The following is a 27,686-nucleotide window of genomic DNA, read 5'->3' as shown; positions in this document are numbered from 1 at the left end:
GGACAAGTAAAAAATGAACGTAGGAAATGCTTTATTATTTATCTTTTCTATTTTCTTAGGAAGTTCTTTTCTTTTTTGCTACTGTTCTTGTCTTTGATCATATTCAATGGGTGTCATTCAAGTTTTTTATCGGACAAGCCTTGGTGCCGACTCATATCAGAGTATCCGGAGGTTTTATTTTGGTAGTATTTGTTTTTCTTTAACTATTTTTCTGTTGAATTTTGGTTTATAGATTTGATATCTAATAAAATGTATATACTGCAGAACCCAACAGTAGAGGTTAATAAGAGTTTTTTGGCAGTTGGTGCAAACAAAGAAGCTCCTGCTGCTGCGATGATGTGCTTTATAAGGCTTGTAAATGTAGTGCTCTAAGTTTGGACTGCCTTGACTTTCCCCTTTGTTCAACAGTTTAAGTCTGTTTACCATAATGTAAAAATATGTTGTCTACTAGTGATAATTTTAGTATGAAGATGCTACTCGAAACAAAAGAAATCACACATATTTTCTCGATTGGAAATATCTGTGGTATCTTCAAGAATTCTCTTTGACCACAGCTATATTCCTTGGAATCTCTTCAGGCAGTTGGAGCAAACTATCTTTCGGTACTCTTCTTCCTGAGAGATTGCCATATAATTTAAATATGAACATGTCGCATATCGAAGGACTACATTAGTTGACATTTGTTTGACTATTTTCTAAGGTTGTGAACTTCATAATGTATATAGATTACTCATTGTTTGTGGACATGATCAGCATCAAGGCAAGTGGGTGGCTTTGCTTGATAGAAAAGGAAGCAGCCATGTGCAAGTCAATGGAAAGACCAGAAAATATTCTTTTTGCTTTCTCAATTCAGGCGATGAAGTTATCTTAAGTCAAGCAGAAAATAATGCTTACGTATCCTCTACATGTTGCTGTAGGAGCTATTGTGATTCCATTTTTATTTGCTCAATCCTTACGGTTTTTGTGATTCTTTACTATTTCTCATCTATATGATTGAATATCCTTGACATTGTTCTATATAGATTGTTCAGTTACTATTGGAGTCACCTTCAGATGTTGGGACCAGTGCCGGAAAAGGAAAACTGTTGAATATCAAAAACCAGGTAGAAGATGCTTTAGCTATTTCTCGTGCTTTTGATTTGTCAGTATTTTCAAACCCATGTCGAGATTTATTTTCTTTGAAATCGACATCTCAGGTAAGTGGTAAAAAACACTCAAGAAATGAGCTGCATGCCTCCTTCCCTTGTTATTCATGATATTCTGATTTTGAATTATCCATTCGTACAAGCTTGATGGCCTTGAATTAGATTCAGCTGCAAATATCGGCAGCAATAATGCTGCTGATTTTGAATTATCCATTGGTACATGCAATGCTTAGTCATTAGCTAAACCATTTATTTTGGCCTTCTTGATATGAGCTCGCAGACTAATCCATGCATAACTAAAAAATGTATTTATTAACAGATGTTGGAGGAAAGACGGGGGATTATAGAATCAATGCCTGCTTCAACTTCAGAGATGTCTTTAAAATCTGCTGCAGTTATGGAAAAACTTTATGCTGCAATCATTGACGGACAAAATATAGAAGTGTCATTTGAAGACTTTCCATATTACTTAAGGTGGGAAATTAGTCAATAAGATCACATAGCATAATCCAGTTACCATTGTATATCTGAAGTTCTACTTAGTTTCCTTTAATGTTTTTAGTCATTTTTTGCTCTTGAGTTCTTTGGTCTTTTAGGCATTTCCTGGCATTTCTTATATTCTAGCTAAGAAATAAGAAATATTTTCTTTTCATCATAAAAATATTTTCACAATATGTTCTTTTGGCGATGGGTTTTAATTTTGTTTATGTTAATTTATCAGTGAATTAATTAATTTTACAAAAAATAAAAGTTGGTATGCAATATTTGTGTTAGAAAAAAATTTGAAACCTTTGAGCTGATGCAGATCAATTTAAATAGTGACTTCGTAAAAAGGAAAAGATTATCTAAGCCAATCTTGATTACTTCTATCTTTTGTGAATGTGGAAAGGTCTCTAATCCTGGCCCATTGATTACTTCTATGTTTTTATCTAAGCCAATCTTGGTTCTTGTTTCTGTATGATATGTGTAATTCGCAAAAAAGCAAAGAGATTGGTTTTTAGGGTATTACTTTCTTTCTATACTTAGGTAGACTTGTTTTTAGGGTATTACGTACTTCCTTTCTATACTTAGATCACATATTTGAGCCTCGTGCCATGCGGACTAAGCCACATATTGGTATTTACATAGAGAAGGGTAGAGACATGGACCCATTATTCTTAAATTTCAAAGCTACGATCAGTTTCAGGATTGGCCCTAGATGAATTTCTCGGTCATTAAAAAAATAACTAATTGTTGGTTAAAAACCGTTAAAGGGAATAACGCAGGAATTCAATTCAAAAGTTAGCCGCTAAAACAGAGATATATGGAGTTTGAATAAGAGAATATGCAAAGAGACAAATTATTTTCTTGTTAAAAGGCCGTCTTTAATTGATCATCAACTTAGCAACTTAAATAGTTGCTATTACAACTAAAAATAGGATAAAGAAACAACCTATTTCTATCAAAATTAAAATAACTAATTAGTTTCCTACCAAAATAGGACTCTTAATTTAACTAGGATTGTACGTAAAAAAAAATTGGAGAGAAAAAACTAAATAAAGACGTGCATTCCTAAAGCAACTCTCAACACTCCTCCTTGCTTTATGAAATGCAAACTCCAATTTGCTATCTGAGAAGCTCGAATTTGTTGACAGGTAAAGGCTTAGTGAATATATCAACCCATTGTTCTTCCATCTTGCAGTAGACAAGAATCACATCTCCATCTTTTTAAACTTCTCTCAGGAAGACAAACTTGATATTAAAGTGCTTAGATTTTTCATGAAACACAGGATTATGAGAATAGCTATTGCTGCTTGGTTGTCCACGAACACTTCAATGCTTCCTGTTGGTTCCATATGCAAATCAATCAGAATTTTCTTCAGCCACAATGCTTGATTTACCGCTATTGTAGCTGCCACAAACTCAGCTCCGATAGTAGATTGAACCACAATGTCCTATTTCTTACAACTCCATGAAAAAAATCCCAGAACCAAGACTAAAATAGTGCCCTGAAGTACTCTTCGAGTCCCAATCATTATCAAAGTACCCAAAAAGCTTCACAGGTTGACTCCTTCGAAACATGACTCTATAGGTGACAGTTTCTTTGATGTATCGTACAATTCTCTGGGTGGCCTTCAGATGTACTTCACTCGGACAATGCATGAACCTTGATAGAATACTTACAGCATACAATATATCAAGTTTTGTTGCTGTAAGATACATTAAACACCCAATGAAACTTCTAAAGTATGTTTCCTCCACCTTTTCATTTCCATCATCTTTGCTTAGTTTCTTTTTTGGGTTCATGGGAGTATTTATCTCTTTGCAATTTTCCATTTTGAATTTCTTGAGAATTTCCTTCGCGTACTTCTTCTGGCAAATGAAAAACTCATCTTTTCCCTGTGTAATCTCCATTCCAAGGAAATAAGTCATCAGACAAAGATTAGACATTTCAAAAGCTTGCATCATAGCCTGCTTGAACTCAACAATGAGCTTTGCGCTGCTTCCTGTAATCAAAAGGTCATCGACATAAAGAGAAACAACAATAATCCCACTGTTATTGCGTTTAACATATAGTGTGAATTATGAAACACTTTTCTCAAAATTGAGGCTAAGCAAATAATCATCTATTCGACTATACCAAGCTCTTGGTGGAGTTTTAGGCCATAAAGAGCTTTATGTAGTCGGTAGACTTTCTTTTCTTTTCCATTTGCAAAAAAACCTTCATATTGCTCGATATAGATTTCTTCTTCAAGAACTCCATTAATAAACGCGGATTTGACATCCATCTGGTGCACTTTCCAGCCACGTTATGCAGCAACAGTAAGAAGCAACCTGATTGTGTTGAGCCTAGCACCTGGAGCAAACGTGTCAGAATAATCAACACCAAAAATCTGTGCATACCCCTTAACTACAAGTCTTGCCTTGAGCTTGTTAACAGAACCATCAGCATTCAATTTTATGCGGTAAACCCACTTCACACAGATGATCTTTCTATCTTGAGGCTTTTCCACAAGCTGCCAGGTCTTGTTCTTCTCAATTATTGCAAGATCGTCCTCCATTGCAGCTTTTCACTTAGCATCTAAGATAGCCTCTTCAAATCCAGAAGGCTCTAAAATTGCCACATTGCATCTCTGGTATATCTCAGAGAGCAACCTTGTTCCTCTCACATGTTGATCATCAATGTTTTCATCAAAATTTGGTAGATTGCTTGTGATCTACTTCTGTTTAACTTTTTCCCAGTCCCATCGCTCACTCTCCATAAAAAATACATCTCTACTTACCATAATTTTTTCAGTATGAGGCTGAAAAATTTTGTAAGCTTTAGAGATTGTACTACAACCAATAAAGACTCCAGGTTCAGCTTTCTTGTCTAACTTGTCCATCTTAACCTGTGGAATATGAGAGAAACACAAACAACCAAAGATTTTTAAGTTTTTTAAGGACGGATTATGGTCGTGCCATGCCTCAAAAGATGTCTTGTCATCAATTGCTTTGGTAGGCAATCTGTTCAGCAAAAAAACAACAGTGTTTGCTGCTTTTGCCCATAAATATTTTGGTAGGCCTTTCTCATATAACAAACACCTCGACATCTCCATTATCATCCTATTCTTCCTTTCACTAACTCTATTCTGTTGTGGAGTATACGGGGCAGTGATTTGATGCTCAATACCTGCATTTTTGCAAAACTTCTCAAATCGATCAGATGTGTACTCAGTACCATTATCTAATCTAAGTATTTGTATCCTGCAACCACTTTGATTTTCTATCAAAGCTTTGAATTTCCAGAACACTTTAGGTACTTCAGATTTGAACCTGAGAAAATAAATCCAACACATTCTTGTCATATCATCAATAAATGCTATAAAATATTTACTTCCGTTAAGAGAAGAAGTTTTATGTGTTCCACACAAATCATTATGGACCAACTGAAGCTTCTCTGATGCTTTCCAGGTTGCCTAGGTAAAAGGCATCCTGCTTTGCTTTCCAAATTGACATGTGTTGCAGCTTGTGTGTTTGTCCTCCATGGATGGTAGTCCTAGAACCATATCTTTCTTCACCATGTACAAGAGTGCCTTATGATGATAATTCCTGAGTCTCTTATGCCATACATCTGCTGTTATCTCTTGGCTCGGATAGGCAGCCGACTTTCCCTCCATTGGATCAAACGAAAATCATTTCTCCTCTCATCTTAACTTAGCATATTTCTTGACCCTTTGGATCAAATATCACACACTTCTTGTCCCCAAAATTAATCTTAAAACCCTTCTCCAAAAGTTGTCCTACGCTCAACAAATTTTGATCAAGTTCTGGAACAAAAAGTACATCTGAAATTAACTTTGTACCTGAGCGGCTTTCAATAGCTATTGTTCCTTTTCCTTTGGCAAAAAGATAATCACCATTACCAATTCTGACTTTAGAGATTTTGTACTTGTCTAAATATTTGAAAATCTTCTCATCATGAGTCATATGATTTGTAAAACCACTATTAATTAGCCAGGACTCATTTGAGATACTGCTTGTAAAACACAATGCGACAAAAAGTTCATCTTCTTTCTGTTCATTAACAACTTGAGCCTCTGCATCTTGCTACTGAGTTTTGTTCTTAAAAATGATCGCTTCATACCCAAGCTGATTGCACTTAGTGCACTTAGCATCAGGCCTCTTCCAACACTTGAAAGGTGCATGTCCGAGCATGCCGCAATGCTTACAAGGAGAATAGTTTCCTTTGAAGCCACCTATTTTGTTTTTGTTATTGTGTGCTGCACCTTCTCCATCAGTTGGTTGGTACTTCTTATTCTTCTTCTTCTTCTTAGAATGTCCATCATCATGATGCTTGGCTGGTAAGGCACCTTCAACAACTCCTTCTTATCTCATAACACACCATTGCTCTTGCTCTTGCTCTTGAAAAGCACGTAAGAGCTCTACAAGTGTGATCTTGGACAAGTCCTTAGTATTTTCTAAGGTTGATATGGTAGCGTCAAATCTTTCAGGTGCCGTTACTAGGATTTTTTCAACGATCCTAGAATCATTAAAAGTGAAACCCAACAATCTAATGTGATTTGCTAAATTAAGAAGTCTGTCAGAGTTCTCCTTTATGGTTTCACCTTTTTTCATCCTTTGCAGCTCAAACTCACGTACCAGATTCAACACTTCCATCCCTCAAATCCTTTCATCTCCTTTATACTCAATCTTGAGATAATCCCATACCTCTTTCGCTGATTTCAGAGACATGATACGAGTGAAGATATTAGATGAAACTGTAGTAAATAAGCATGTCATTACCTTTGATTTCCTAGTATTCCTCTCCTTGTGAGTTTTAATCTGCACCACCATGGGATTGTCTGGAAAGGGAGCTATCTCGTATTCATCTTCAATAGCTTCCCAGAGACCCAAAGCTTGCAGATATATTTACATTCTAACTTCCTAGATTTGATAACTTTCTCCATCAAAAGTTGGTGGTGCCATTGAAGAAAAATTTGCTTCTCCTTCATGGTATCCACCGGATTAGATTGATGCACACACTCACAGGTCCCATAAGATTAAAGCTCTGATACCAATTATTGGTTAAAACCGTTAAAGGAAATAACGCAGGAATTCAATTCAAAAGCTAGCCCCTAAAACAGAGATGGAGTTTGAAGAAGAGAATATGCAAAGAGACAGATTATTTTCTTGTTAAAAGGTGTCTTTAATTGATCATTAACTTAGAAACTTAAATAGTTGCTATTACAACTAAAAATAGGACAAAGAAACAACTTATTTCTACTAAAATTAAAATAACTAATTAGCTTCCTATCAAAGATAGGACTCCTAATTTAACTAGGATTGTATGTAAAAAAAACTGGAGAGAAAAAAACAAAGAAAGATGTGCATTCCTAAAGCAACTCTCAACATTAATCAATTAATTAAAAGTGTGTTCACTTTAGCAATTTAAGCTTTCAGATAAGATTGATTACACATTTCAACTTAGTATCGAAGCCATGCTTGTTCTCGTTCTTGATTTAACCAATGCAAGGGCCACATGTTATAGTGTCCATGCACTAGATATCCAATTTTAGACGTACAATAGGGTATTGAATAGATCATATTGGTTCATACAATGGACAAGCTATCATTTTTCTACAATGGACATTGCTCTTTAATTAGATGTTGTTGTTTACCCAGGGTTTGCTATGCCTCGTCTTATTTTGATGGTTGTAGCTTAATAAAATCCCTAGAGCCCTGGAGATGTTGGACCAAGTTCGTTGATGTGGTTCTTAAAGGGATGGACAAGCTTTATTGATTGAAAATAATCTAGTTCTCATTACAATGTTAGTGATGCAATTGCTACTTATAGAGAAAAATAACCGACTCCACTAACATCCAGTTCCACTAACTTGACAGCTGTACACCAGCTATACACCACTATCTTTTCTAACAAACTATAACAACCTAATTGACTAGTCTCTTTACTCCCTCTCAAGATGGTGACCGAAAAACATCAAGGACACTCAGCTTGGAAAGAAGAAACTGATGTTGAGCTGCTGGAAGTCCTTTACTTATAAGATCATCTAGTTGCATGTTGGAGGGGACATAAACTGGTTGCAGCAAACCTGATTTGATTCTTTCTCTGACAAAATAACAATCGATTTCTATGTGCTTAGTTCTCTCATGAAAAATAGGATTAGCAGCAATTTGTAGTGCAACCTTATTATCACAAAACAACTTCACAGGCATGGTTAAGGTCACTCCAAGCTCTGCCAATAAACCAGCCAGCCATATTACTTCCGTAGTTGCACCTGCCATGCTCCTATACTCAGCTTCTGCTGAGCTTCTACTCATTGTATGTTGTTTCTTAGATTTCCAAGAAACCAAAGAATCACCCATTATGATTATATACCCTAAAACTGACCTTCTAGTGTTGGTACAAGATGCCCAATCAGAATCATAGAAGGCAGTCATAGATGTGATCTCATCTGCTTTAAGTAGAATTCCAAGTCAGGATTACCCTTCAGATACCTCACCACCCTTAGTGCACCATCCATGTGAGATTGTTTAGGTCTCTACATAAATTGTCTTAATGTTTGTACTGCAAAGCAAATGTAAGGACTTGTAATAATGAGATAAAGTAATTTGCCAACCAGCTTTTGATAACCAAGTATGTCATCTATTTCTGGATCTTGGAGGTCATACTCTACAGAAGTTAATTTTTAATTGACCTTTAATGGTGTTGGAGATGGTTTGCACCCACTCAGGCCAATTTGTGAGATCAGTTCCAGCACATAGATCCTTTGGTTAAGCAAGAAACCTTTTTCATACCTGAGTACTTCAATTCACAAGAAGAGTCTTAACTGTCCCAAGTCTTTCACCTTGAATGCCTTTTTCAGTGTGTCTTTTGCATTTTGAATTAGAGTAGAGTTACTCCCTGTGATAAGAAGATCATTAACATAAACCAAGACCACTACAATATTATGTCCTGATCTCTGAATAAATAGTGAGTGATCATAACTACTTTGTGTATAGCCACCAGCAATTAATACATTTGTGAGCTTAATATTCCACTATCTTAAAGCCTATTTGAGTCCATATAATGATTTTTTAGTTTGCATGCCAGTTTACTTCCTTGTCTCTGAAAGCCTTAAGGAAATTTCATGTATTCATCTTCATAAAAATCTCCTTATAGGAAAGCATTATTTACATCCATTTGGAAGATGTCCCACTTCTTGGAGGCTGCCTGGCTTATCACAACTCTAACTGTCACCATTTAGCAATGGGTGAGAAGGTATCATGATAATATAAACCTTCCTGCTGATTGTATCCCTTTGCAACTAATCTAGCCTTGTATCTTTCAATGCTCCCATCAGCCTTATATTTAATCTTGTATACCCATTTAGAACGTATAGCATGTTTCTTTGATGGTAGAGGGATCAGGTCTCAAGTCTGATTTTCCTCCAAGGCTTGAATTCATGCTGTATAGCCTTAATCCAGTGTTCATCTATTGCGGCTTATTTAAAATTTTGTGGTTCAATTTGAACTGAAAAGGCTTCCAGATAGGCTTGATATTCTGGTGAGAGATTATCATAAGACAACATACCTGAGATAGAATAAAGGGTCATACTTCTAGACTTACCACCAGATTTAGTGGTTACATAATCCTTTAACCATATTGGCATATTGGCACTCCTTGTTGTCCTTCTCAAGTCTGTTAGTTGTGGAATAGGTGGAAATGAATGTTCCACTAGTGGCACTTCATCAGCTTCAACTGTGGAATGTTGCATATTATCTGCAATTTCTGGTATACCAGAAAAGCTAGCAGGATCATCATATACAGGGGCATGTGATGCAGGCATGGGTATTGGAGTAGGGTCAGAATGATGATGGTCATTGACAGAGTGTGGAACATCAAAAATAGTGGTACCTTCATATGTGATTCCCTTGAAAGGAAAGATGTCTTCTCTGAATACCACATCTCTACTGACCCAACATGTGTTCTACTAAAGATCAAATAACTTGTATCCCTTTTGAGTTTCAGAATAACCAATAAAAACTGCTCTTTTGGCTCTTGGTTAAAACTTATCTCCTTTAGGTAAAGTAGATGCAAAACATAAGCAACCAAAGACCCTTAAGTGATCATATACTACAGGTTTCTTATATAAAATTGTATAAGGAGACTTTCCTTGCAAAATTGGTGTAGGCAGTTTATTTATAAGATATGTTGCAGCCATAACATAGTCTCCCCAGAACTTGTTAGGGATGGAACTCTGAAATTTAAGAGCTCTAGCTACTTCAAGAATGTGTCTATGTTTTCTCTCCACCACCCCATTTTGTTGGGGTGTGTATGGACAAGAGCTTTGATGAATAATGCCCAAAGATGAAAGTAAATCAGAACACTGAGAATTGAAAAACTCTCTACCATTGACTGATCTTAATGTCTTTACAGTAGTACCAAACTGATTCTTTACTTTCAACAAAAAATCTTTCAAAACAACAATCACTTCAGACTTATACTGAACCAAACATGTCCACGTATATCTACTATAGTCATCAACAATGGTAACAAAGTAATGTTTTCTGTCATAAGTAGGAACCTTAAAAGGACCTCATACATCAACATGTATCAACTGAAAAATGCTATTAGAATGTGAGTTACTAACAGGAAACTGTAACCTTGTCTTCTTGGATAATGGGCATATCTCACATATTTTGTGTGCTATTCTTCCATTCTAAACAATGGGAATGCAACTTGGAATACTGATGGATGGATGGCCTAATCTCATATGCCACATTGCACTATCAACTTCTTTATGAATTGTTGAGCCTACTACAGGATGTTTTGATGCATCATCCTTCAACAGGTATAAACCATTGTTTTATCTACCAATCCCCAAGACCTTGCCAGAGTAAAGGTCCTGGAAAACATAAGAATCTGGGTAAAAGCAAACTGAGCAACAAAGATCTTTTGTCATCTTTGACACTGACAACAAGTTGTACTTGAAATCAGGAACATATAGAACATTCTTAAGCCTATGATCTCAGTATGACAGTGGTTCCTTTGTGTGTAACTTCACATCTACCACCTATAGGTACTTGAACATATAGACCTTGTTTCTCTCACAACCCTCAAATTTTAATGGATTAAACAAGCACTCTTTATATGGTGTGATATGGTGAGATACACCAGAATTAATTATCCACTCATGTGAAAAAATACTGGATAAATGCCTGTCACATTAGCCTAAAAATCACTTGAGGCATTGTTAGTGTTGTTAGTGTTGTTGCTGCCTGAGGTGTTACTGGAACTTGCTATGATGAATTGTTGATATTGTTCCTTAGATATGTACCTCCCTTCTCCTGAAGAAACAAGTCCAATTTCTGTATCCACAGTATTACCTCGGGCATAGGCTTTAGTGGAACTATATTGGCCCTTCTTTTTGCTTTTGAAATCAGGTGGATATCCTACCACTCTATAGAAATCCTCTGTTAAATAGTTTATTGTAACCACAGTGAGCACAACCTGTAGGAAAAAGTGGCTTCTTATAGGTGGTCTGATTTGAAGTAGAAGCAGGTTTAGACGGCTTAAATGTTGATCCCTTGTGTCTGTGGCCACCTCCAGCCATTAAGGTGATGGAATCCATTTGTTTGCTACCAGAACCCATGCCTATTTGCCTTTCTTCTTGCACTACTATTGCATATTCCTGATTAACCGTCAAGATAGGGGTGCGCAATAAAATATCACTTCGAACATGATTGAAACTCTCATTTAGCCCCATCAAAAATTGCAACAACCTTTGATTTCTTAGCATTTCAGTGAAAGCCTTAGATCCTTCACAGCTACTGCCTACCCCTGGTACTAAGGCATCTATCTCATCCTAATAATCTCATATTTTAGAATAGTAAGCAGTGACTGAGTCCGTACCTTGAGTTAGAGTAGCTATATCCTTCCAGAGCTGATATATTCTAGTGAGATTTGATTTATCAAACCTTTCCTTGAATTCGTCCCAAACCTTTTTTGAATCAGACACATACACTATGCTAGAAACCAAATCTGGCAAAACAGTAGCTCCAATCTAACTCAAAACAATCGCATTACATCGTTCCCAGAGTTTCCCCAAATCACTACTGTACTGAGCTTTTGTACAACTGTCATCCACGAAACCTAGCTTGTTTTTCCCTAGCAAGGCCAATAACATCGATTTGCTCCACAATGTATAATTCCCACGTCCTGTTAACTTGATGCCAATTAACACCAATCCAGGTGTATCGGAATTTTGCAGATATTGAGGATGATGGAAATCAATTTGCGCTGCCATTCTTGCTGGGTTCTGCGAATTGAGTGGAGAGGTGGTATTGTCCTCCATTGTTGACGATACTCCGGTGCGTAGCTGCAGTAGCTCGTGGATCACTGCTCTGATACGATGATAAAATCCCTAGAGCCCTAGAGCTGTTGGACTAAGTTTGTTGATGTGGTTCTTAGAGGAATGGACAAGCTTTATTGATTGAAAATGATCTAATTCTCATTACAAAGTTAGTGATGCAATTGTTACTTATAGAGAAAAATAACCGAATCCACTAACATCCAACTCCACTAACTTGACAGCTATACACCAGATGTACACCACTCTCTTTTCTAACAAACTATAACAACTTAACTGACTAGTCTCTTTATAGCTATCTCATATAGTATGTAGCTATGTGCTTTAAATAAACCTTGGTTTTGTTGAAGATGTTTGTATCTGTGCATTTGCAGCGAGAACTCAAAAAATGTGTTGATTGCCACTTCATATTTACACCTAAAGCACAAGGAGCAAGTTAAATATTTCAACGAGCTTCGTGCGGTGAACTCAAGAATTTTACTTTCTGGTCCTGCAGGTTTATTACTTTCACAGTAATTAGTTAACTTATTTTGTATTTGTTATTATTTAATTTTTCTCACTGGAATGCATGGAAGATATTACTCTATGGGTACTGACCAGTCCTGCTTTTATTTTCCAGGATCAGAAATATATCAGGAGATGCTGGTGAAGGCAGTTGCACATTATTATGGAGCCAAATTGCTCAATTTTGATAGCGAAGCTTTTGTAAGATCAAATACTCATATTCTTTTGAGGGACATTACAAAATTAACTGTTTTTCTTTTTTTTGTTGTTCTTGACCCCCCTTGAAGTACTACTAGAGTACTAGTAGCATTTAAGACATACTTCTGTATAAGTTCTCTATATATTATAGTTATTAAACATTCTAACATTGCAATTTGCTATGTCTTTTCAAGTTATAAAGGGAAAGACCTATAAAGGGGCTATAGACATATTGAGGGGATGCAAGGACAGTAGATGCAACTTATGAAAGCTTCTTTTCTTCTTTCCTGGGGGTTGATTTTGCATGTCATCAATCTTATTTCTACGAGTTAGAGCTCTTTTCAATTAAATCTAGAGTCATTGGCCTATTAAAATTTTTCATGTCAGTTTCTAGACTTTGTTACTTCCTTGGCCGCCACTCTTGCTTTTTTACTGAGGTTGTTAGATGCAAATCATGGATATGTTTTCATATCATTCAGAGGCTTTCTGTGAGGGATGCCCAGACAATGAAAGGCACTGAACCATCATCTAGCCAAGCTGCTAATGACAACATAACCTCTTTATCCGGGCCATCAAGAAACACCATCTTTATGACAGGTATTGACTGCCCTTTAGTTAGTCCCTGGTTTTTGAACATTAAGGAGTTAAATTTTTTTCTTCAGCTTTTTATGTTTTCTAAGATTAAAAATATAGAAAAAAGAACTGGGGGTCTATCTAAAACAACCACTCAGGTAGTGGTGTGGACTGCGTACACTTTACCCTCCGCAGACCCCACTTTGTGGGAGTATACTAGGTATGTTGTTGTTTCTCTTTTTACTGATAACTGATGTTGAAGATGTTTAGGTGATAGAGTCAGATTTATTGGCTCTACTTCTGGTGCACATGACTCGACTCCCATCAGGTAAATTCTAATTTTCCTAGAAACCTCAACACCAACTCTTTTGTGCTATAAAATGATCTATTTTTTCTTACATTTCAAATTTCTGACGTTATTTTGTGACGGTCTGTTTGTCATCTTTCCGGTTTATCAAAAACGAAAATAATCATTATTGATGCATATTTCTTAATGTCATCAATGAAACTGCTTTATCCAGGAAACAAAAAGAATCACTCTTGATACATTTGGTAGTAACTATATGTCCTTTTAGTCATCCCAAAAAGAATGACATATTTCTAGATTTAGTTCTCCCTCTTGTTTCAATTTGTTTGCTTTACTATCTTTTTTAGCGTGTTTAAAAAAAAATGCGTCTTTCCTAATTTGGCAACTCTTTAATTTCAGCATCTCACATGACGTGTGTTAATACCACAAGATTAAAGGACATTCCAAATCAATTATACATATCTTTAGATTAAGATTACTAGCTTAAACTTCATGTCAAGTCAAACTATGACAAACTAATTGAAACTGGGAGTAATAATTTACTATTAAACTTTCCATTTTACCGTTGATGAGATAGTTTATAGCCACATAATATCTATGATTTGTTTTAGACCACAAGTTTCAAAAGTCTTCCTTTCATTTTTAAACTACTGTGCCAGTCAAACACCTTCACATTAATTGGGATAGAAGAAGTATCTGTTACTTCCTGTTTTATTTGTTTAGTTTATTAAGTTAAGACATAATCTTTATTTTTCTGCATTTGTAGGCAGTGAATTGTTCTTTATCTCCTGTACCACATCTTGTTCTGCAACCACCCATTCATATGTTTTAGTACAATCCGATGCTGTTATTTTCAACCTTCTCTGTCTTGTTCCATTGTTCCAGGGGCCCAACATTTGGAGCTATAGGGAAGATTGTATTGTCTTTCAAAAATAGTCTATCAGCAAAGGTTGGCGTCCAATTTGATAAACCCATCCCACGTGGCGTCAACTTAGGTGGTCTTTGTGAAGATGCTCATGGATTCTTCTGAAAAGGTACTTTTGGAATGCCATTTAACTATTTTCCTTTAGTTTATTTAGTAAATGTCATTCTTAAGTGCGCAGTCTTTGTTCTACTTCCAATTCATTTTACCATCTCTTCCTCTCAGTCGATGAACTGCGATTAGAAGGCACTGGACTGGATGATCTGGAAAATTTACTTGTTAAAACATTGTTTGAGGTGTGATTTCTTTCATTGAGTATAAATAGTGCTATGTGGGATTTCTGTTCCTTTCTTTTTCTATTTTGTTGTAAACTTATAGTCTTTACATTTCATTCCACTTTTTCAGGTTGTATCCAGAGAAAGCAGAAATTCCCCAGTCATATTGTTCATGAAAGATGCTGAGAAGATGATGGCAGGAAACTCAGTGTCATATTCAACGTACAAAAGTCGGCTTGAGAAGATTCCAGATAATATAGTGATCATTGGGTCTCACACTCATACGGATGACCATGAGGAGGTACTATTTTGAGATCAAAATGCCCAAGAATAAATACCTTTGATTAGATCTTTTCGTGTTATAATGTGTATACAGTGGCCTGTTATGGAAATTTCTTATGGATTAAATTTCTTGGCTTTAGTAGCTATCGGTGCCAAAACTTTGTGAGACTGATGCTTGATCGGGAGGATGAGAGGTGACTCTTATTATACCAAAAAGTTCAAAAGATCAACTTCGAATCACAAAAGAGACATTAGTTTAGCTATATATATCAATGCATGCATGCACACGCAGCATACACAGACACAGACACAAACACACAAATCATTTTCACACACACACATATATATGCACACTACATAGTGTGGCATACACTCACACTCACAACGACAACAACAAGAAGGACATACCCAATGTAATCCCACAAGTGAAGTATGGGAGGGTAGTATGTGCCCAGACCTTACCCCTACAAGGTAGAGAGACTAGTTCTGATAGATCCCGGCTCAAGTAAAAGATTACAAAGCAAAACAATTTGAAAGAATTGTTATTTCCACAATATATTCGGGTATGCAGAATCTGTATAGAAGAACAACTACTTCAACTAGTTCAAGTTTATAAACAAGAACACAATGAAGTATATCAAATATCCTCAACACAAGATCAAAATGACCTTTCCAAGAGGTGTGTTTTATTTTTCAAAAAAATAGATGAAACAGAAATGAATAAGTCTAAGTCGTCCAAATTCACGAAGTTTCCTTAAGGAAATAATTCCCCTCACTGTACCGAGGTTATGAAATTTTTTCTCCCAGGATAAAATGGCCTTCAATTCGACTATAGCAGTACCTCAAATAGTCAGATTCTTCAAACGCACTCAACAGGATTGATTACAAAGAGTATTTTGAAGACAAAAAGAGTTGCGTAATCCGAAAATTTCTATCTCAAAACTTGTGGATAAAACCAGGTTTATATAGCCACAAGATGCCTCTTCAGAAAGGTGGCATTGGTTCAATTTAAAGGTGTGTAAATTTTTTGAAAATGCATGTCTATTTACTTAAAACAGTGAATCATTTTGCTGAAACAGTACATACCAGTCTGTGTGAAATATTGTGTCATTTCATTGAAATATTGCATCAGTTAGCTGAAACAGTGCATCAGTTCACTAGAACGGTGCATCTGTTTACTGTAACAGTGCATCTATTCACTTGAACAGTGCATCTGTTCATCAGAACAGGGCATCTTTTTGCAGAAACAATTCATCAGTTCAGTTCAGCACTGCACTATTTCAAAAAACTGCATGCATGTATAAATGGAGAATCAAAACACATTTCTGTGTTTTACTGTTTGGTAAATTTGGATCATCAAATAAAATTTGTCCAAAAAGATAGATATCATCGATCAATCATTTGCCAAATCCAAATCCAAATCCGGAGCCAAAGCTGAGCTAAGCGAGCGACGACTACGACGGCGCGAGGCATCTCTATTTTTTGCCTCACTTATCATGTGGAGTAAGTGTTCATTAATATAAACACTACAAAGTTCCCTTCTCCCACCAATGTGAGAGAATTAGTGGACTTTCCAATTTGGGAGTATACCTTCTAAATTGGTATCTCCTTTCTTCCACCATTTTTCTCTCCATTTATTTTATTCACACTTAATTCATATACTATGAACCCAACAATCCCCCACATGAATGGGGAATGGATATTTTTTTCGTAAAACTTTTATGGACAAGTATGTGATCATCAAGCAAAGACTGATTGCATCTGGATAAGTGAGTTTCCCTTTGAACTTTCCGTAATGAACATGCATCGAATGCACTAGGTCAATCGGTAGATTTGATATCTTTGAACCGTCGAGATTTAATGTACACCTAGACAACACATTCACACAACCAGCCTTTTACCATTTATGGTTCTTACGATTTTGTTCTTTTCAGCCATGAACACGTCCCGATTTTCAAGAAATCTTAGAGAATAAGCCTTTACTAACACTCTCTTTGAAGCGGCTTCCACTTCGCCCTCGCATAGGTGATTTCTAAATGTTCAATCCTATAGATTAAACTATTTGGTCAAATCTGCCAAATTTAAATAATCATTAAAAGACTTTTCACCTTAAGTCTTATTCTAGTTTACTATACATTGTCTACATCATGAGAATGGGTTGGGTAATTGACAATGTTGAACCTGTCAAACACAACTTTGTTTGATCTCCATGAACCTAGCTCTTGGGATCTCCAGTCTGCTAGGTAGAGTGACCGCCATGCTGACTTGTTGTAGGCCTTAAACCCATTCCCTTGGATGTCCTTTGTACTCCTTCTCTATATAGGCCTTTTGTAAGTGGATCCGACACATTATCCCTTGACTTTACATAGTTTATAGTGATAATTCCACTAGATAGAAGTTCTCTAACGGTATTATGTCTTCGTCTTATATGACGAGATTTACCGTTATACACCATGCTCCCTGCCCTACCTATTGCCGCTTGGCTATCACAGTGTATACATACTGGTGCCACTGGCTTGGGCCAATATGAAATATCTCCAAGATATTTCAGAGCCTTTCTTCTTCTTCACCGGCTTTATCTAATACGATAAATTAAAATTTCATTGTAGAGCGAGCAATACACGTCTATTTGGATGATTTTCAAGAGACTGCTCCTCCACCGATAGTAAATACATATCCACTTCTGGATTTTACTTTATTCGATCCGGTGATCCAATTTTCATCACTATATCCTTCAAGTACCGCAGGATATTTATTATAATGCAAAGCATAATTTTGAGTGTATTTAAGATACCCTAAAACTCTTTTCATTGCCATCCAGAGAGTTTTGTTGGGATTACTCGTGTACCGACTCAATTTATTGATAGCGCATGTTATGTCTGGTTGTGTACAGTTCATTATATACATTAAACATCCCAATACTCTTGTGTACTCCAATTGCGAGTCACTTTCACCTTCAATCTTTCGAAGTGCAAAGCTCACATTCAATGGAGTCTAGGTAATACCGAATTCCATATACTTGAACTTGTCAAGTACCTTTTTGATAAAATGAGACTATAACAATGCCAACCCTTATGGAGGTCGATGGATTCTTATACCTAAGATCACATTTGCAACTCCAAGGTCCTTCATATCAAACTTGCTCTCGAGCATTCTTTTTGTTGTATTTATGTCAGAAATGTCTCTACTGATGATCAACATATCATCCACATATAAGCATACAATGACTTGGTGATTTGAAGTGTCTTTAATATAAACACATTTATCACATTCATTTATTTTGAATCCGTTTGCCAACATGGTTTGGTCAAACTTTGCATGCCATTATTTTGGTGCTTGCTTTAGTCCATATAATGACTGGACAAGTTTACACACCTTGTTTTCCTTTCCTGGAACCACAAAACCCTCAGGTTGTTACATGTAAATTTCTTCTTCCAAATCTCCATTTAGGAATGCGATTTTTACATCCATTTGATGGATTTGAAGATTATATACTGCCGCCAAGGTAATTAACATTTGAATCGAGGTTATCCTTGTTACTGGAGAGTATGTATCAAAGTAATCAAGGTTTTCCTTCTGTTTGAAGCCTTTCACTACAAGTATTGCCTTGTATTTGTTAATAGTACCATCTACCTCTATTTTCCTTTTGAAGATCCATTTAGAACCTAAGAGTTTATTTTTGGGAGGAAGGTCAACCAATTCCTATGTATGGTTGCTTAAGATTGAATCTATCTCACTATTGACTGCCTTTTTCCAAAAGGATGAGTCTGATAATGACATCGCTTCTTTAAATGTTTGTGGCTCATTTTCTAAGAGAAATGTTATAAAATCCGATCCAAACGAAGTTGACGTTCTTTGACGTGTACTACGTCTTGGATTTTCTTCATTATGTACATTCTCACTTGGTTCATCTCAAGGTCATTTAAATCCTCCACTAGACTGTTCATGTCTAATTTTATACAGATAAATGTTTTCAATGAATTCAGCATTGTCTGATTCAATTATCGTATTTTCACTAATATCCGGATGTTCAAATTTATGAACCAAAAATCGACATGCTTTACTACTTTTAGCATATTCTATGAACATGCAGTCCACCATTTTAGGTCCTATCTTAACCCTTTTAGGTATAGGAACTTGAACTTTCACTAGACACCCCCACACTTTGAAATATTTCAAGTTGGGTTTCCTTCCTTTTTATTTTTCATAAGGAATTGATTATGTCTTACTATGGGGAACTCTGTTGAGTATACAATTGGCCGTAAGGATAGCTTCCCCCCATAAATTTTGCGGTAAACCAGAACTTATAAGTAAGGTATTCATCATTTCCTTCAAAGTTCAGTTTTTTCTTTCCGCAATTCCATTAGATTGAGGTGAATACGGGGATGTAGTTTGATGAATTATTCCATTCTCTACACATATTTGTGCAAAGGGAGATTCATAATCTCTGCCCCTATCACTTCTTATCATTTTGATCTTTTTGTTTAACTGATTTTCAATGTCAATTTTATATTGCCTAAACGCATCTATTGCTTCATCCTTACTACTTAGCAAGTAGACATAACAATATCTAGTACAATCGTCAATAAAAGTTATGAAATACTTTTTCCCACCACGTGGCGGTGTTGACTTCATCTCACAAATGTCAGCGTGTATTAAGTCTAAGGGATTGAAATTCCTTTCAACGGACTTATAAGGATGTTTCACATACTTCAATTCCACACACGTGTGACACTTAGATTTATTGCACTCAAAGTTTGGCAAAACTTCTAAGTTAATCAGTTTTCGTAATATTTTGTAATTAACATGGTCTAAAATTTCATGCCATAAATCATAAGACTTAAACAAATAAGAAGAATATGAACTTTTATTTATTTCAACAGTCATTACATTCATCTTATAAAGGCATTCTGTTAGATAGCCATTTCCTACATACATTTCTTCTTTGCTAATTATAATTTTTCTAGAAACAGTTAAACATTTGAATCCATTCTTATCTAGAAGTGAAACAGATATTAAGTTCTTACGTAATTCGGGAACATACAAGACATTGTTAAGTGTCAAGACCTAGCCCAAAGTCATTTTCAAGCATATTTTCCCTGTTCCTTCCACCTTAGTGGTAGCGGAGTTAGCCATGTTGATCATTTCTTCTACTTGAGCTGGAGCAAATGACGAAAACAACTCTCTGTTGGCACAAACATGGAGGGTGGCACCAAAATCTATCCACCATTCACGAGGATTTCCCGTTAAGTTGCATTGTAAGAACATAGCACACAAATCATTACATTCTTTGCTGGATTCAATTATATTTGCTTGATCCTTTTTCTTGCCTTTCTTCGGGGCTCGACAATCTGTGAACTTGTGGACAATTTTTCAATAATTAAAGCATTTTCCCTTGAAGTTTTTCTTGGGTTGATTGCTTCCATGTTCAAATTTCTTTCTTTTCTTCGAATTGTTTTGGTCATCTTCTACAATATGTGCTCTATTAATTGTAGAATTTCCCTTTGACCTTCTTTCGGCAGCTTTATTATCCTCTTCAATACGAAGTCGTACAATAAGATCTTCAACGGTCATCTCCTTTCTTTTATGCTTTAAGTAGTTTTTGAAGTCTTTCCACAAAGGTGGTAACTTCTCAACTATCGCTGCTACTTGGAAAGCATCATTCACAATTAAACGTACAAAATAGTTTATGTGAGTATTAAGAACAATTTTAATTTGTTGAACTAAGGTATTTTTCAAAGATATATCTTCTACTAGGATATCATGATGACTTGCAACTCCTGTACTTGAGAGACAACAGATTTGCTATCTATCATTTTGAAGTCCAGGAATCGTGCAATAAGGAATTTCTTAATTCCCGCATCCTCCGTCTTATATTTCCGTTCAAGTGCCCCCCACAGTTCCTTTGATGTCTTGGTCCAACTATAAACATTATAGAGGTCATCTTGGAGACCACTCAGAATATAATTACTTCAAAGGAAGTCTGAATATTTTCAAGACTCTACAATTATGAAACGCTCTTTGTCCGAGGTTCCCTCGGGTACCTCAGGAGCGTCTTCGCTAGTGAACCGTTGCAGACATAAAGTGGTGAGGTAAAATAACATCTTTTGCTGCCACCGCTTGAAGCCAATGCCCAAAAATTTTTTGGGCTTCTCCGCCGGTGCTATTGTTGGCAGAGCATTTGTGCGACTTGATGTGGCAATATTAGTTGCTCCTACAGACGTTGTCGCATCCATCATTTGACTTTCAGTTGTCATTTTTCCTGTCACCACAAGACAAAAAACTTAGTATTTTTTCAGAATACTATTTATATAGTTAAATAACTTAAAACTCTTCTTCTTGTTTCTAGTTAACGATGAAGTTTTTATTACTTTGAATCATCAACTGAGTGAACCTTAACTTGTGATGAATATTTTATGTCTTCTAATCACTAGTTAAATTCAAGCAGAGTAGAAAGCTTAAGCTTTAATCTCCTCAAACAAGCAATAAGATTCTGTAAAGTTTTATTTCCTTAAGATTGTTATTTCCATAATATATTCGGGTATGCAGAATCTGTATAGCAGAACAACAACTTCAACTAGTTCAAGTTAATAAATAAGAACACAATGAAGTATATCAAATACCCTCAACACAAGATCAAAATGACCTTTCCAAGAGGTGTATTTTATTTTTCAGAAAAATAGATGAAGCATAAATAAATAAGGCCAAGTCTTCCAAATTCACGGAGTTTCTTTAAGGAAATAATTTCCCTCATTGTACCCGAGGTTGTGGAATTTTTTTCTCCTAGGATAAAATGGCCTTCAATTTGACTATAGCGGTACCTCAAACTGTCGGATTCTTCAAACGCACTCAACAGTTTGATTGATCACAAAGAGTATTTTGAAGACAAGAAGAGTTGTGTAATCTGAAAATTTTTATCTCAAAACCTGTGGATGAAACCAGGTTTATATAGCCACAAGATGCCTCTTCAGAAAGGTGGCATTGGTTCAATTTAAAGGTGTGTGACTTTTATGAAAATGTATGTCTGTTTACTTAAAACAATGCATCATTTCGCTGAAACAGTACATACCAGATCTTGTGAAACATTGTGTCATTTTATCGAAACATTGCATCAGTTTGCTGAAACTGTGCATTAGTTCACTGGAACGGTTCATCTGTTAAAATAGATTACTGCGTTTTACTGTTTGGTAAATTCAGATCATCAAATAAAATTTGTCCAAAAAGATAGATCTCATTTGTCGAATCCCGAATCCCGATCCTGATCCCGAGGCCGAGCAAGCGACGACGACGACGGCGTGAGGTACCTCTATTTTCTTGCTTCACTTATCATGTGGAGTAAGTTTTCATTAATATAAACACTACAAAGTTCCATTCTCCCACAAATGCGGGAGAATTAGTGGACTTTCCAATTTGGGAGTATACCTTCTAAATTGGTATCTCCTTTCTTCCACCATTTTTCTCTCCATTTTTTCCATTCACACTTCATTCATATACTATGAACCCAACAAGAATTACCAACGTTATTAAAAGCGAGAAGCACAAAAAATCTCTAAGGTTCGTAGGGGGTGCTACAATCCCACATTAGTTGGGTATTGGAGTGGCGGTTTGTTTATATGGACTTGGGTAAATACTAGCTAGCCCTTGGGGTCGAGTTATGCCCAATGCCATATTTTTATACATATATATCTCTCTCTACTCGAAGAGAAAGGTGGGGGAGAGGAAGAGTGTGCATTAACTCTTCGCTAAAGTTTAAGTCATCCTTTCAATTGCTTGACAAAATAAGGCCTAAACATGCTTTTCCATTTTACTCTTTGCAGTCACAGCCTGGAGGATCGCTCTTCACCAAATTGGGCAGCATTTTACATGAGCTCGCCTTCCCGGTATAAGCTCTTCAATTTTTTTAATAATTTTCAATTAGTGCTAAAAATATCTCGTAAATGAGGATGTCGAATTATAAATAATGGGAAAAGAACCTTGTTTTACATGTAGCCTGTAGGCCTGTGTTCTTTTTCGTCTTTTCTTCTTTTTTTTTTCGTTTTTGGGGGTCCTGTTGAGCATTTTTGGGGGTTTACTTTTGGAAGCACGTTATGTCTTTTATATTAAACTAAGGCATTTGGATACGAATTACTACCTTGTTTGTCTGGAAACTAGGCTTATTTTGTAAAACAATCTAAAAGGATTTTCAGAAATTAAACCATCAAAATGATCTTGTTTTCTAAAAGCAGCTACTTCTTTGATAATTGTCTCAACCAATATTTTATAAAACCTAACCACAAAATTATTCTAATTCTAACTAAGTTCCTCTTGCTTATGGCCGTGAATTAGGCCTTTATTGTCCTCATATTCTTTTAAATAATTTTTCTAATTCTTTGTTGTCTTTCGGTTCCTTTCCTCTTCATTTTAGGCGCTTTTTCCGCTTCACCAACTTTAGTGTTTCTTACATTTTTTAAAAGAAATTTATCTTATCCAAAAAAGTGTCATTTACATTGGAAAAACCCTGGATATGAGCTCTGATCCTGCACAGTTCCCTTTCCTCCAGCTGAATTTGCCCTTGTGTTGAATAAACACTGCCATATGACAACTTAATTGTCTTTTAAAACACTGAATCTTGATGTGTTCAGGATAGTTTTGGGAAGATGCAAGACAAGGGGAAACAGATTGCAAGGACAAATAAATTTCTGACCAAACTTTTCCCAAATAAAGTGGTTATCCACATGCCACAGGTCTGTTTTTTAAATTCTATAGAATTTTAAATTCTTTAGCAAATCACTGAGTGGCTTTGAGTATTGCAGGATGAAGCACTTCTGTCGACTTGGAAACAACAATTGGATCAAGATGCTGAAACCCTCAGAGTGAAAGAAAATTTTAATAGCTTGCAAAGAGTAAGGCTTTCTGACCTTTAACGTTATGAATGATCAATTTTTCACCTCACATTTGTGACTCCCCTCAGAAAGTACGATATGTTTCCAACTTAAAATGGAGACTTGACTTCCCAAATATGTTTCCAAGGCCAGTTTGACCCCTGTGTAAAAACAATAAGTTGACCTTACTGTAAAGATCGTCATACTGTAGCCTTCTGAAACTAAAATTCCACCCTTGTTGACTCAACACATCTGCTATATATTTCTGATTTCCATAAAAATGCTGTCAATGTATTATTTCCAGCATTCTGAGACTAGGTTACTGCTCTCTGATATTCTTTTTTGTTTAAATTGTGTGAACCAGTTGAATGATTGATTTCAATAGATTAATGACATGACTTCTATCTTTAACTACTTATTTCTATATGATGGCCGCTCTTATATAGGCTCTGAATCGGATTGGATTAGAATGCAACGGACTTGAGACATTGTGCATCAAAGACCAAAATTTCTCTGTTAAAAGTAAGATGCTGCATGGGATACTTTATATTCTCACTATTATATCGTCACTATGTCTTTTAGATCCCTCTAAATCACTACGACATCCATGTTAATCCGACACGATTTGGGTGTGGTTGTAGGATCTATACAGTATTTGGTCGGGCTAACTTATGTTCTTTGATTATAGTAATGGCTAAGAACTATAGGTTGATTGGATATTAAGTATTACCAAAGAATTAAACAATTCTAATTTTAATTAATAACTTATATTAATTGTCAAAAGTTTACTTATATACAAGTCGCAATATATATTTATTGGTTGTATCTTAATACTCGTACCCATACTCCTATCAGTGTCCTCGAATCATAAGATTTAGGTGTTGATGAAAATCTGAATTCTAGATGCATTACATCAATGTAAATATCGTTTACATCCTTCATTTCCAAAAAAAGAAAAAAAAAAAAAAGACAATTATGTAATCCAGGTGCTTTTATGCAAGAAGAGCTGAAGTTAATACTGTTTTTGGGTGCTTGAAGGCGCAGAGAAAGTTGTTGGATGGGTGTTGAGCCATCATTTGATGCGGAACCCTCAAGCAGATGTTGACATGAGGCTTGTCTTATCTCCCGTTAGGTAATAGAAATAGCAGCATCTGACATTCTCCTATCCATGATTTTCTTTCACTGTAATAATTGTTTATTTGAACAATTGTGGAAATCTTTTGCGATTTAACAGCATTCAGTATGGGTTGGAATTCTTACAAGCTAACAAAAATGATACCAAGAGCTTGAAGAATTCACTTAAGGTGATTATAATATTCCTTATCTGATGCTTTGCGGAATTTGTATAAAAAGCTACTTGATTTGACATGGCAGATACCGACTTAGGAACTAGTTTTTGTCCAATGCAGGATGTTGAAACAGAAAATGAGTTTGAGAAGGCACTTCTGGCTGATGTCATTCCCTCCAGTGATATTGGGGTGACATTTGATGATATCGATGCACTTGAAAGTGTCAAGGATACATTAAAAGAGCTGATCATGCTTCCATACAAAGACCAGAACTTTTCTCCAAGAGTAAACTAACCAAGGTCTACTCCAGCTTTGATTTTATCCATTTGTTTTACCCACTAAAACAAGACTATTACCTAATAATATTGGTTTAAGTTTGACCACATTACTTCCACAGTAAACTTGAAGATAAAGACAGTTACCTATATTTCTTATTACTCTTTGGTTTGCTTCTTGCTTATAATTTTTCTCAACTTCATCTGAGCGATTTGACTGGAAGTTTGTGCTTGATGAAAAATGTTACTCCAACTGTTGTTTCTCCTTTTGGGACTTGAATTTTCAAGCACTATCTAGATATTTGTAATTATTTAAGAAAATATTTCTCTTCAATTTTGTTCGCAGCCCTGCAAAGGAATACTTTTGTTTGGTCCTCCTGGAACTGGGAAAACCATGCTGGCAAAAGCCGTTGCCACTGAAGCGGGAGCAAATTTTATTAATATTTCAATGTCAAGTATCTATTCAAAGGTTTGTTTGCTTGGAGCTTATTTGTGTTCTATTTAGTATAGGTGATGTTGTTCATAGTAGTTTCTTCGCATTAGAACAACCTTAATCTTTTTCTTTTCCAATGCTGCAGTGGTATGGTCAGAGTGAGAAATGCATAAAAGCTGTCTTCTTGCTGGCTAGTAAAATTGCTCCGAGCGTTATTTTTGTAGATGAAGTAAGACATTAGCATATTTCTTTGATCTTTCCTGCTTTAAAATTCTATACTTTTTCTGATCCCTTTTGTCTCCTGTTTGTTTTTGCGGCTTTCTAAAGGTTGATAGTATGCTGGGAAGAAGGGAAAATCCAGAAGAACATCAGGCAATGCGCAGATTGAAAAATGAATTCATGCTGAATTGGGATGGGTTGAGCACAAAGGATACTGAACGAGTTCTGGTACTTGCAGCAACAAACAGGCCATTTGACCTTGACGAAGCTGTTATAAGGCAACTGCCACGCAGGTAAAAGAGGAACGACTAATTTGCAGATATTATTGAAGAAATTATTTTTGACACTTGCTTAATGCCGTTTTCATGTCTTTTCTGTACAGGTTGATGGTCAATTTACCAGGTGCTCCAAACAGAGCAAAAATTCTAAAAGTGATACTCGCAAAAGAAGACTTGGATCAGGATGTTGATCTGGAATCAGTTGCAAGTATGACAGATGGATAATCCGGAAGTGACCTTAAGGTTTCTTTGCTATTCATGTTTGCTTGGATAAATGACTAGTCCTTGTTTCATCTTTCTGATGTTTGAATTTGCTGTGTTTTTCTAATTTAACTCCTTTATCATGTAGAATCTGTGTGCAACCGTTGCATATCGACCAATTAGAGATATCCTAGAAGAGGAAAAAAATGTACTACTTTTCTTTTGTTGATGTGTGTTCACTGACACATGCACGAGTGATTGATTTCACAGCTCTGGATAAACATAATTTTGAGGGCCAGCTCACTTGGTGAGCTCCCCTATTGTAATAAAATGTTTTAAAAAATATCTAACAACCTAAAAGGAAGGCGCAATATAGATTCCACACTGATTAATTTGGCTATTCTGTTCATTTGATTTGAATTGTACTTGCAAGTATAATATAAAGGCAATTCCGGAAGCCCTTGAGTGTATATATATGTGTGCATGTGCGCGTGACTCCTTTGTATACCTGCTAAAACAGGCATCTAATGCTTACATTTGATTATAGGAACAGGCTGCAGCTAGTGCTGATGGTGGACCACCTCCAGCACTAAGCAGCAGTGCAGACTTACGGCCACTGAATATGGACGACTTCAGATATTCTCATCAGCAGGTGAGTTGAAAAATTCTGATGGTTTCTTTAAACTTTCTAATTATTTAACTGCATAAGGGTGTTGACGATTGGAGTACTGTGATCGGCTGTTCTTGTAGGTTTGCCCAAGTGTTTCATCTGAATCCGCAAATATGACCAAGCTTCTTCAGTGGAATGATCTGTATGGAGAAGAGGGATCTAGAAAGAAACAGTCCTTCAATTATATCATGTAAAGGGGGCTTTTGGGTTCATTTGTACAATGAGTTTATAGGTCTCTTAGACAATAAATTTTGACATGTTACAATGATGGAGCAGGCTTTCACATACAGTTACTTTATGTGCTTTGACCTTTTGCTAGCTACTTGCAGAGGATGTTCAGTCCTGTCAGAAAATTGACAGAGCTTCTAAGATTCCCCAAAATATTTTTTAGCTTAGATGTCTACCTTATCCAAATATTTTAA

General features: G+C 36.0%; 1 protein-coding gene across 1 annotated transcript; it reads left to right on the top strand.

Annotated features, from left to right (window-relative positions):
* Positions 1-76: 76 nt before the first annotated feature.
* On the top strand, positions 77-27,686 carry LOC107873902 (peroxisomal biogenesis factor 6-like). Its single transcript, XM_047414565.1, is given in 25 exon segments — positions 77-894; positions 1,023-1,103; positions 1,465-1,619; positions 12,352-12,473; positions 12,597-12,682; positions 13,159-13,276; positions 13,523-13,580; positions 14,445-14,593; positions 14,707-14,777; positions 14,887-15,057; positions 22,856-22,918; positions 23,660-23,761; positions 23,831-23,920; positions 24,346-24,421; positions 24,938-25,031; positions 25,134-25,203; positions 25,309-25,444; positions 25,447-25,487; positions 25,810-25,932; positions 26,042-26,125; positions 26,224-26,408; positions 26,498-26,636; positions 26,743-26,802; positions 27,142-27,246; positions 27,345-27,686. Coding segments are annotated over 23 exon segments (2,412 nt in total). The 5' UTR covers positions 77-894; positions 1,023-1,103; the 3' UTR covers positions 27,459-27,686.

Source organism: Capsicum annuum, chromosome 6 (assembly GCF_002878395.1).
Source record: "Capsicum annuum cultivar UCD-10X-F1 chromosome 6, UCD10Xv1.1, whole genome shotgun sequence".
Taxonomy (NCBI): domain Eukaryota; kingdom Viridiplantae; phylum Streptophyta; class Magnoliopsida; order Solanales; family Solanaceae; genus Capsicum; species Capsicum annuum.
The sequence above is the reverse complement of the archived record's forward strand: the minus strand, read 5'-3'. Positions and strand labels throughout refer to the sequence as shown.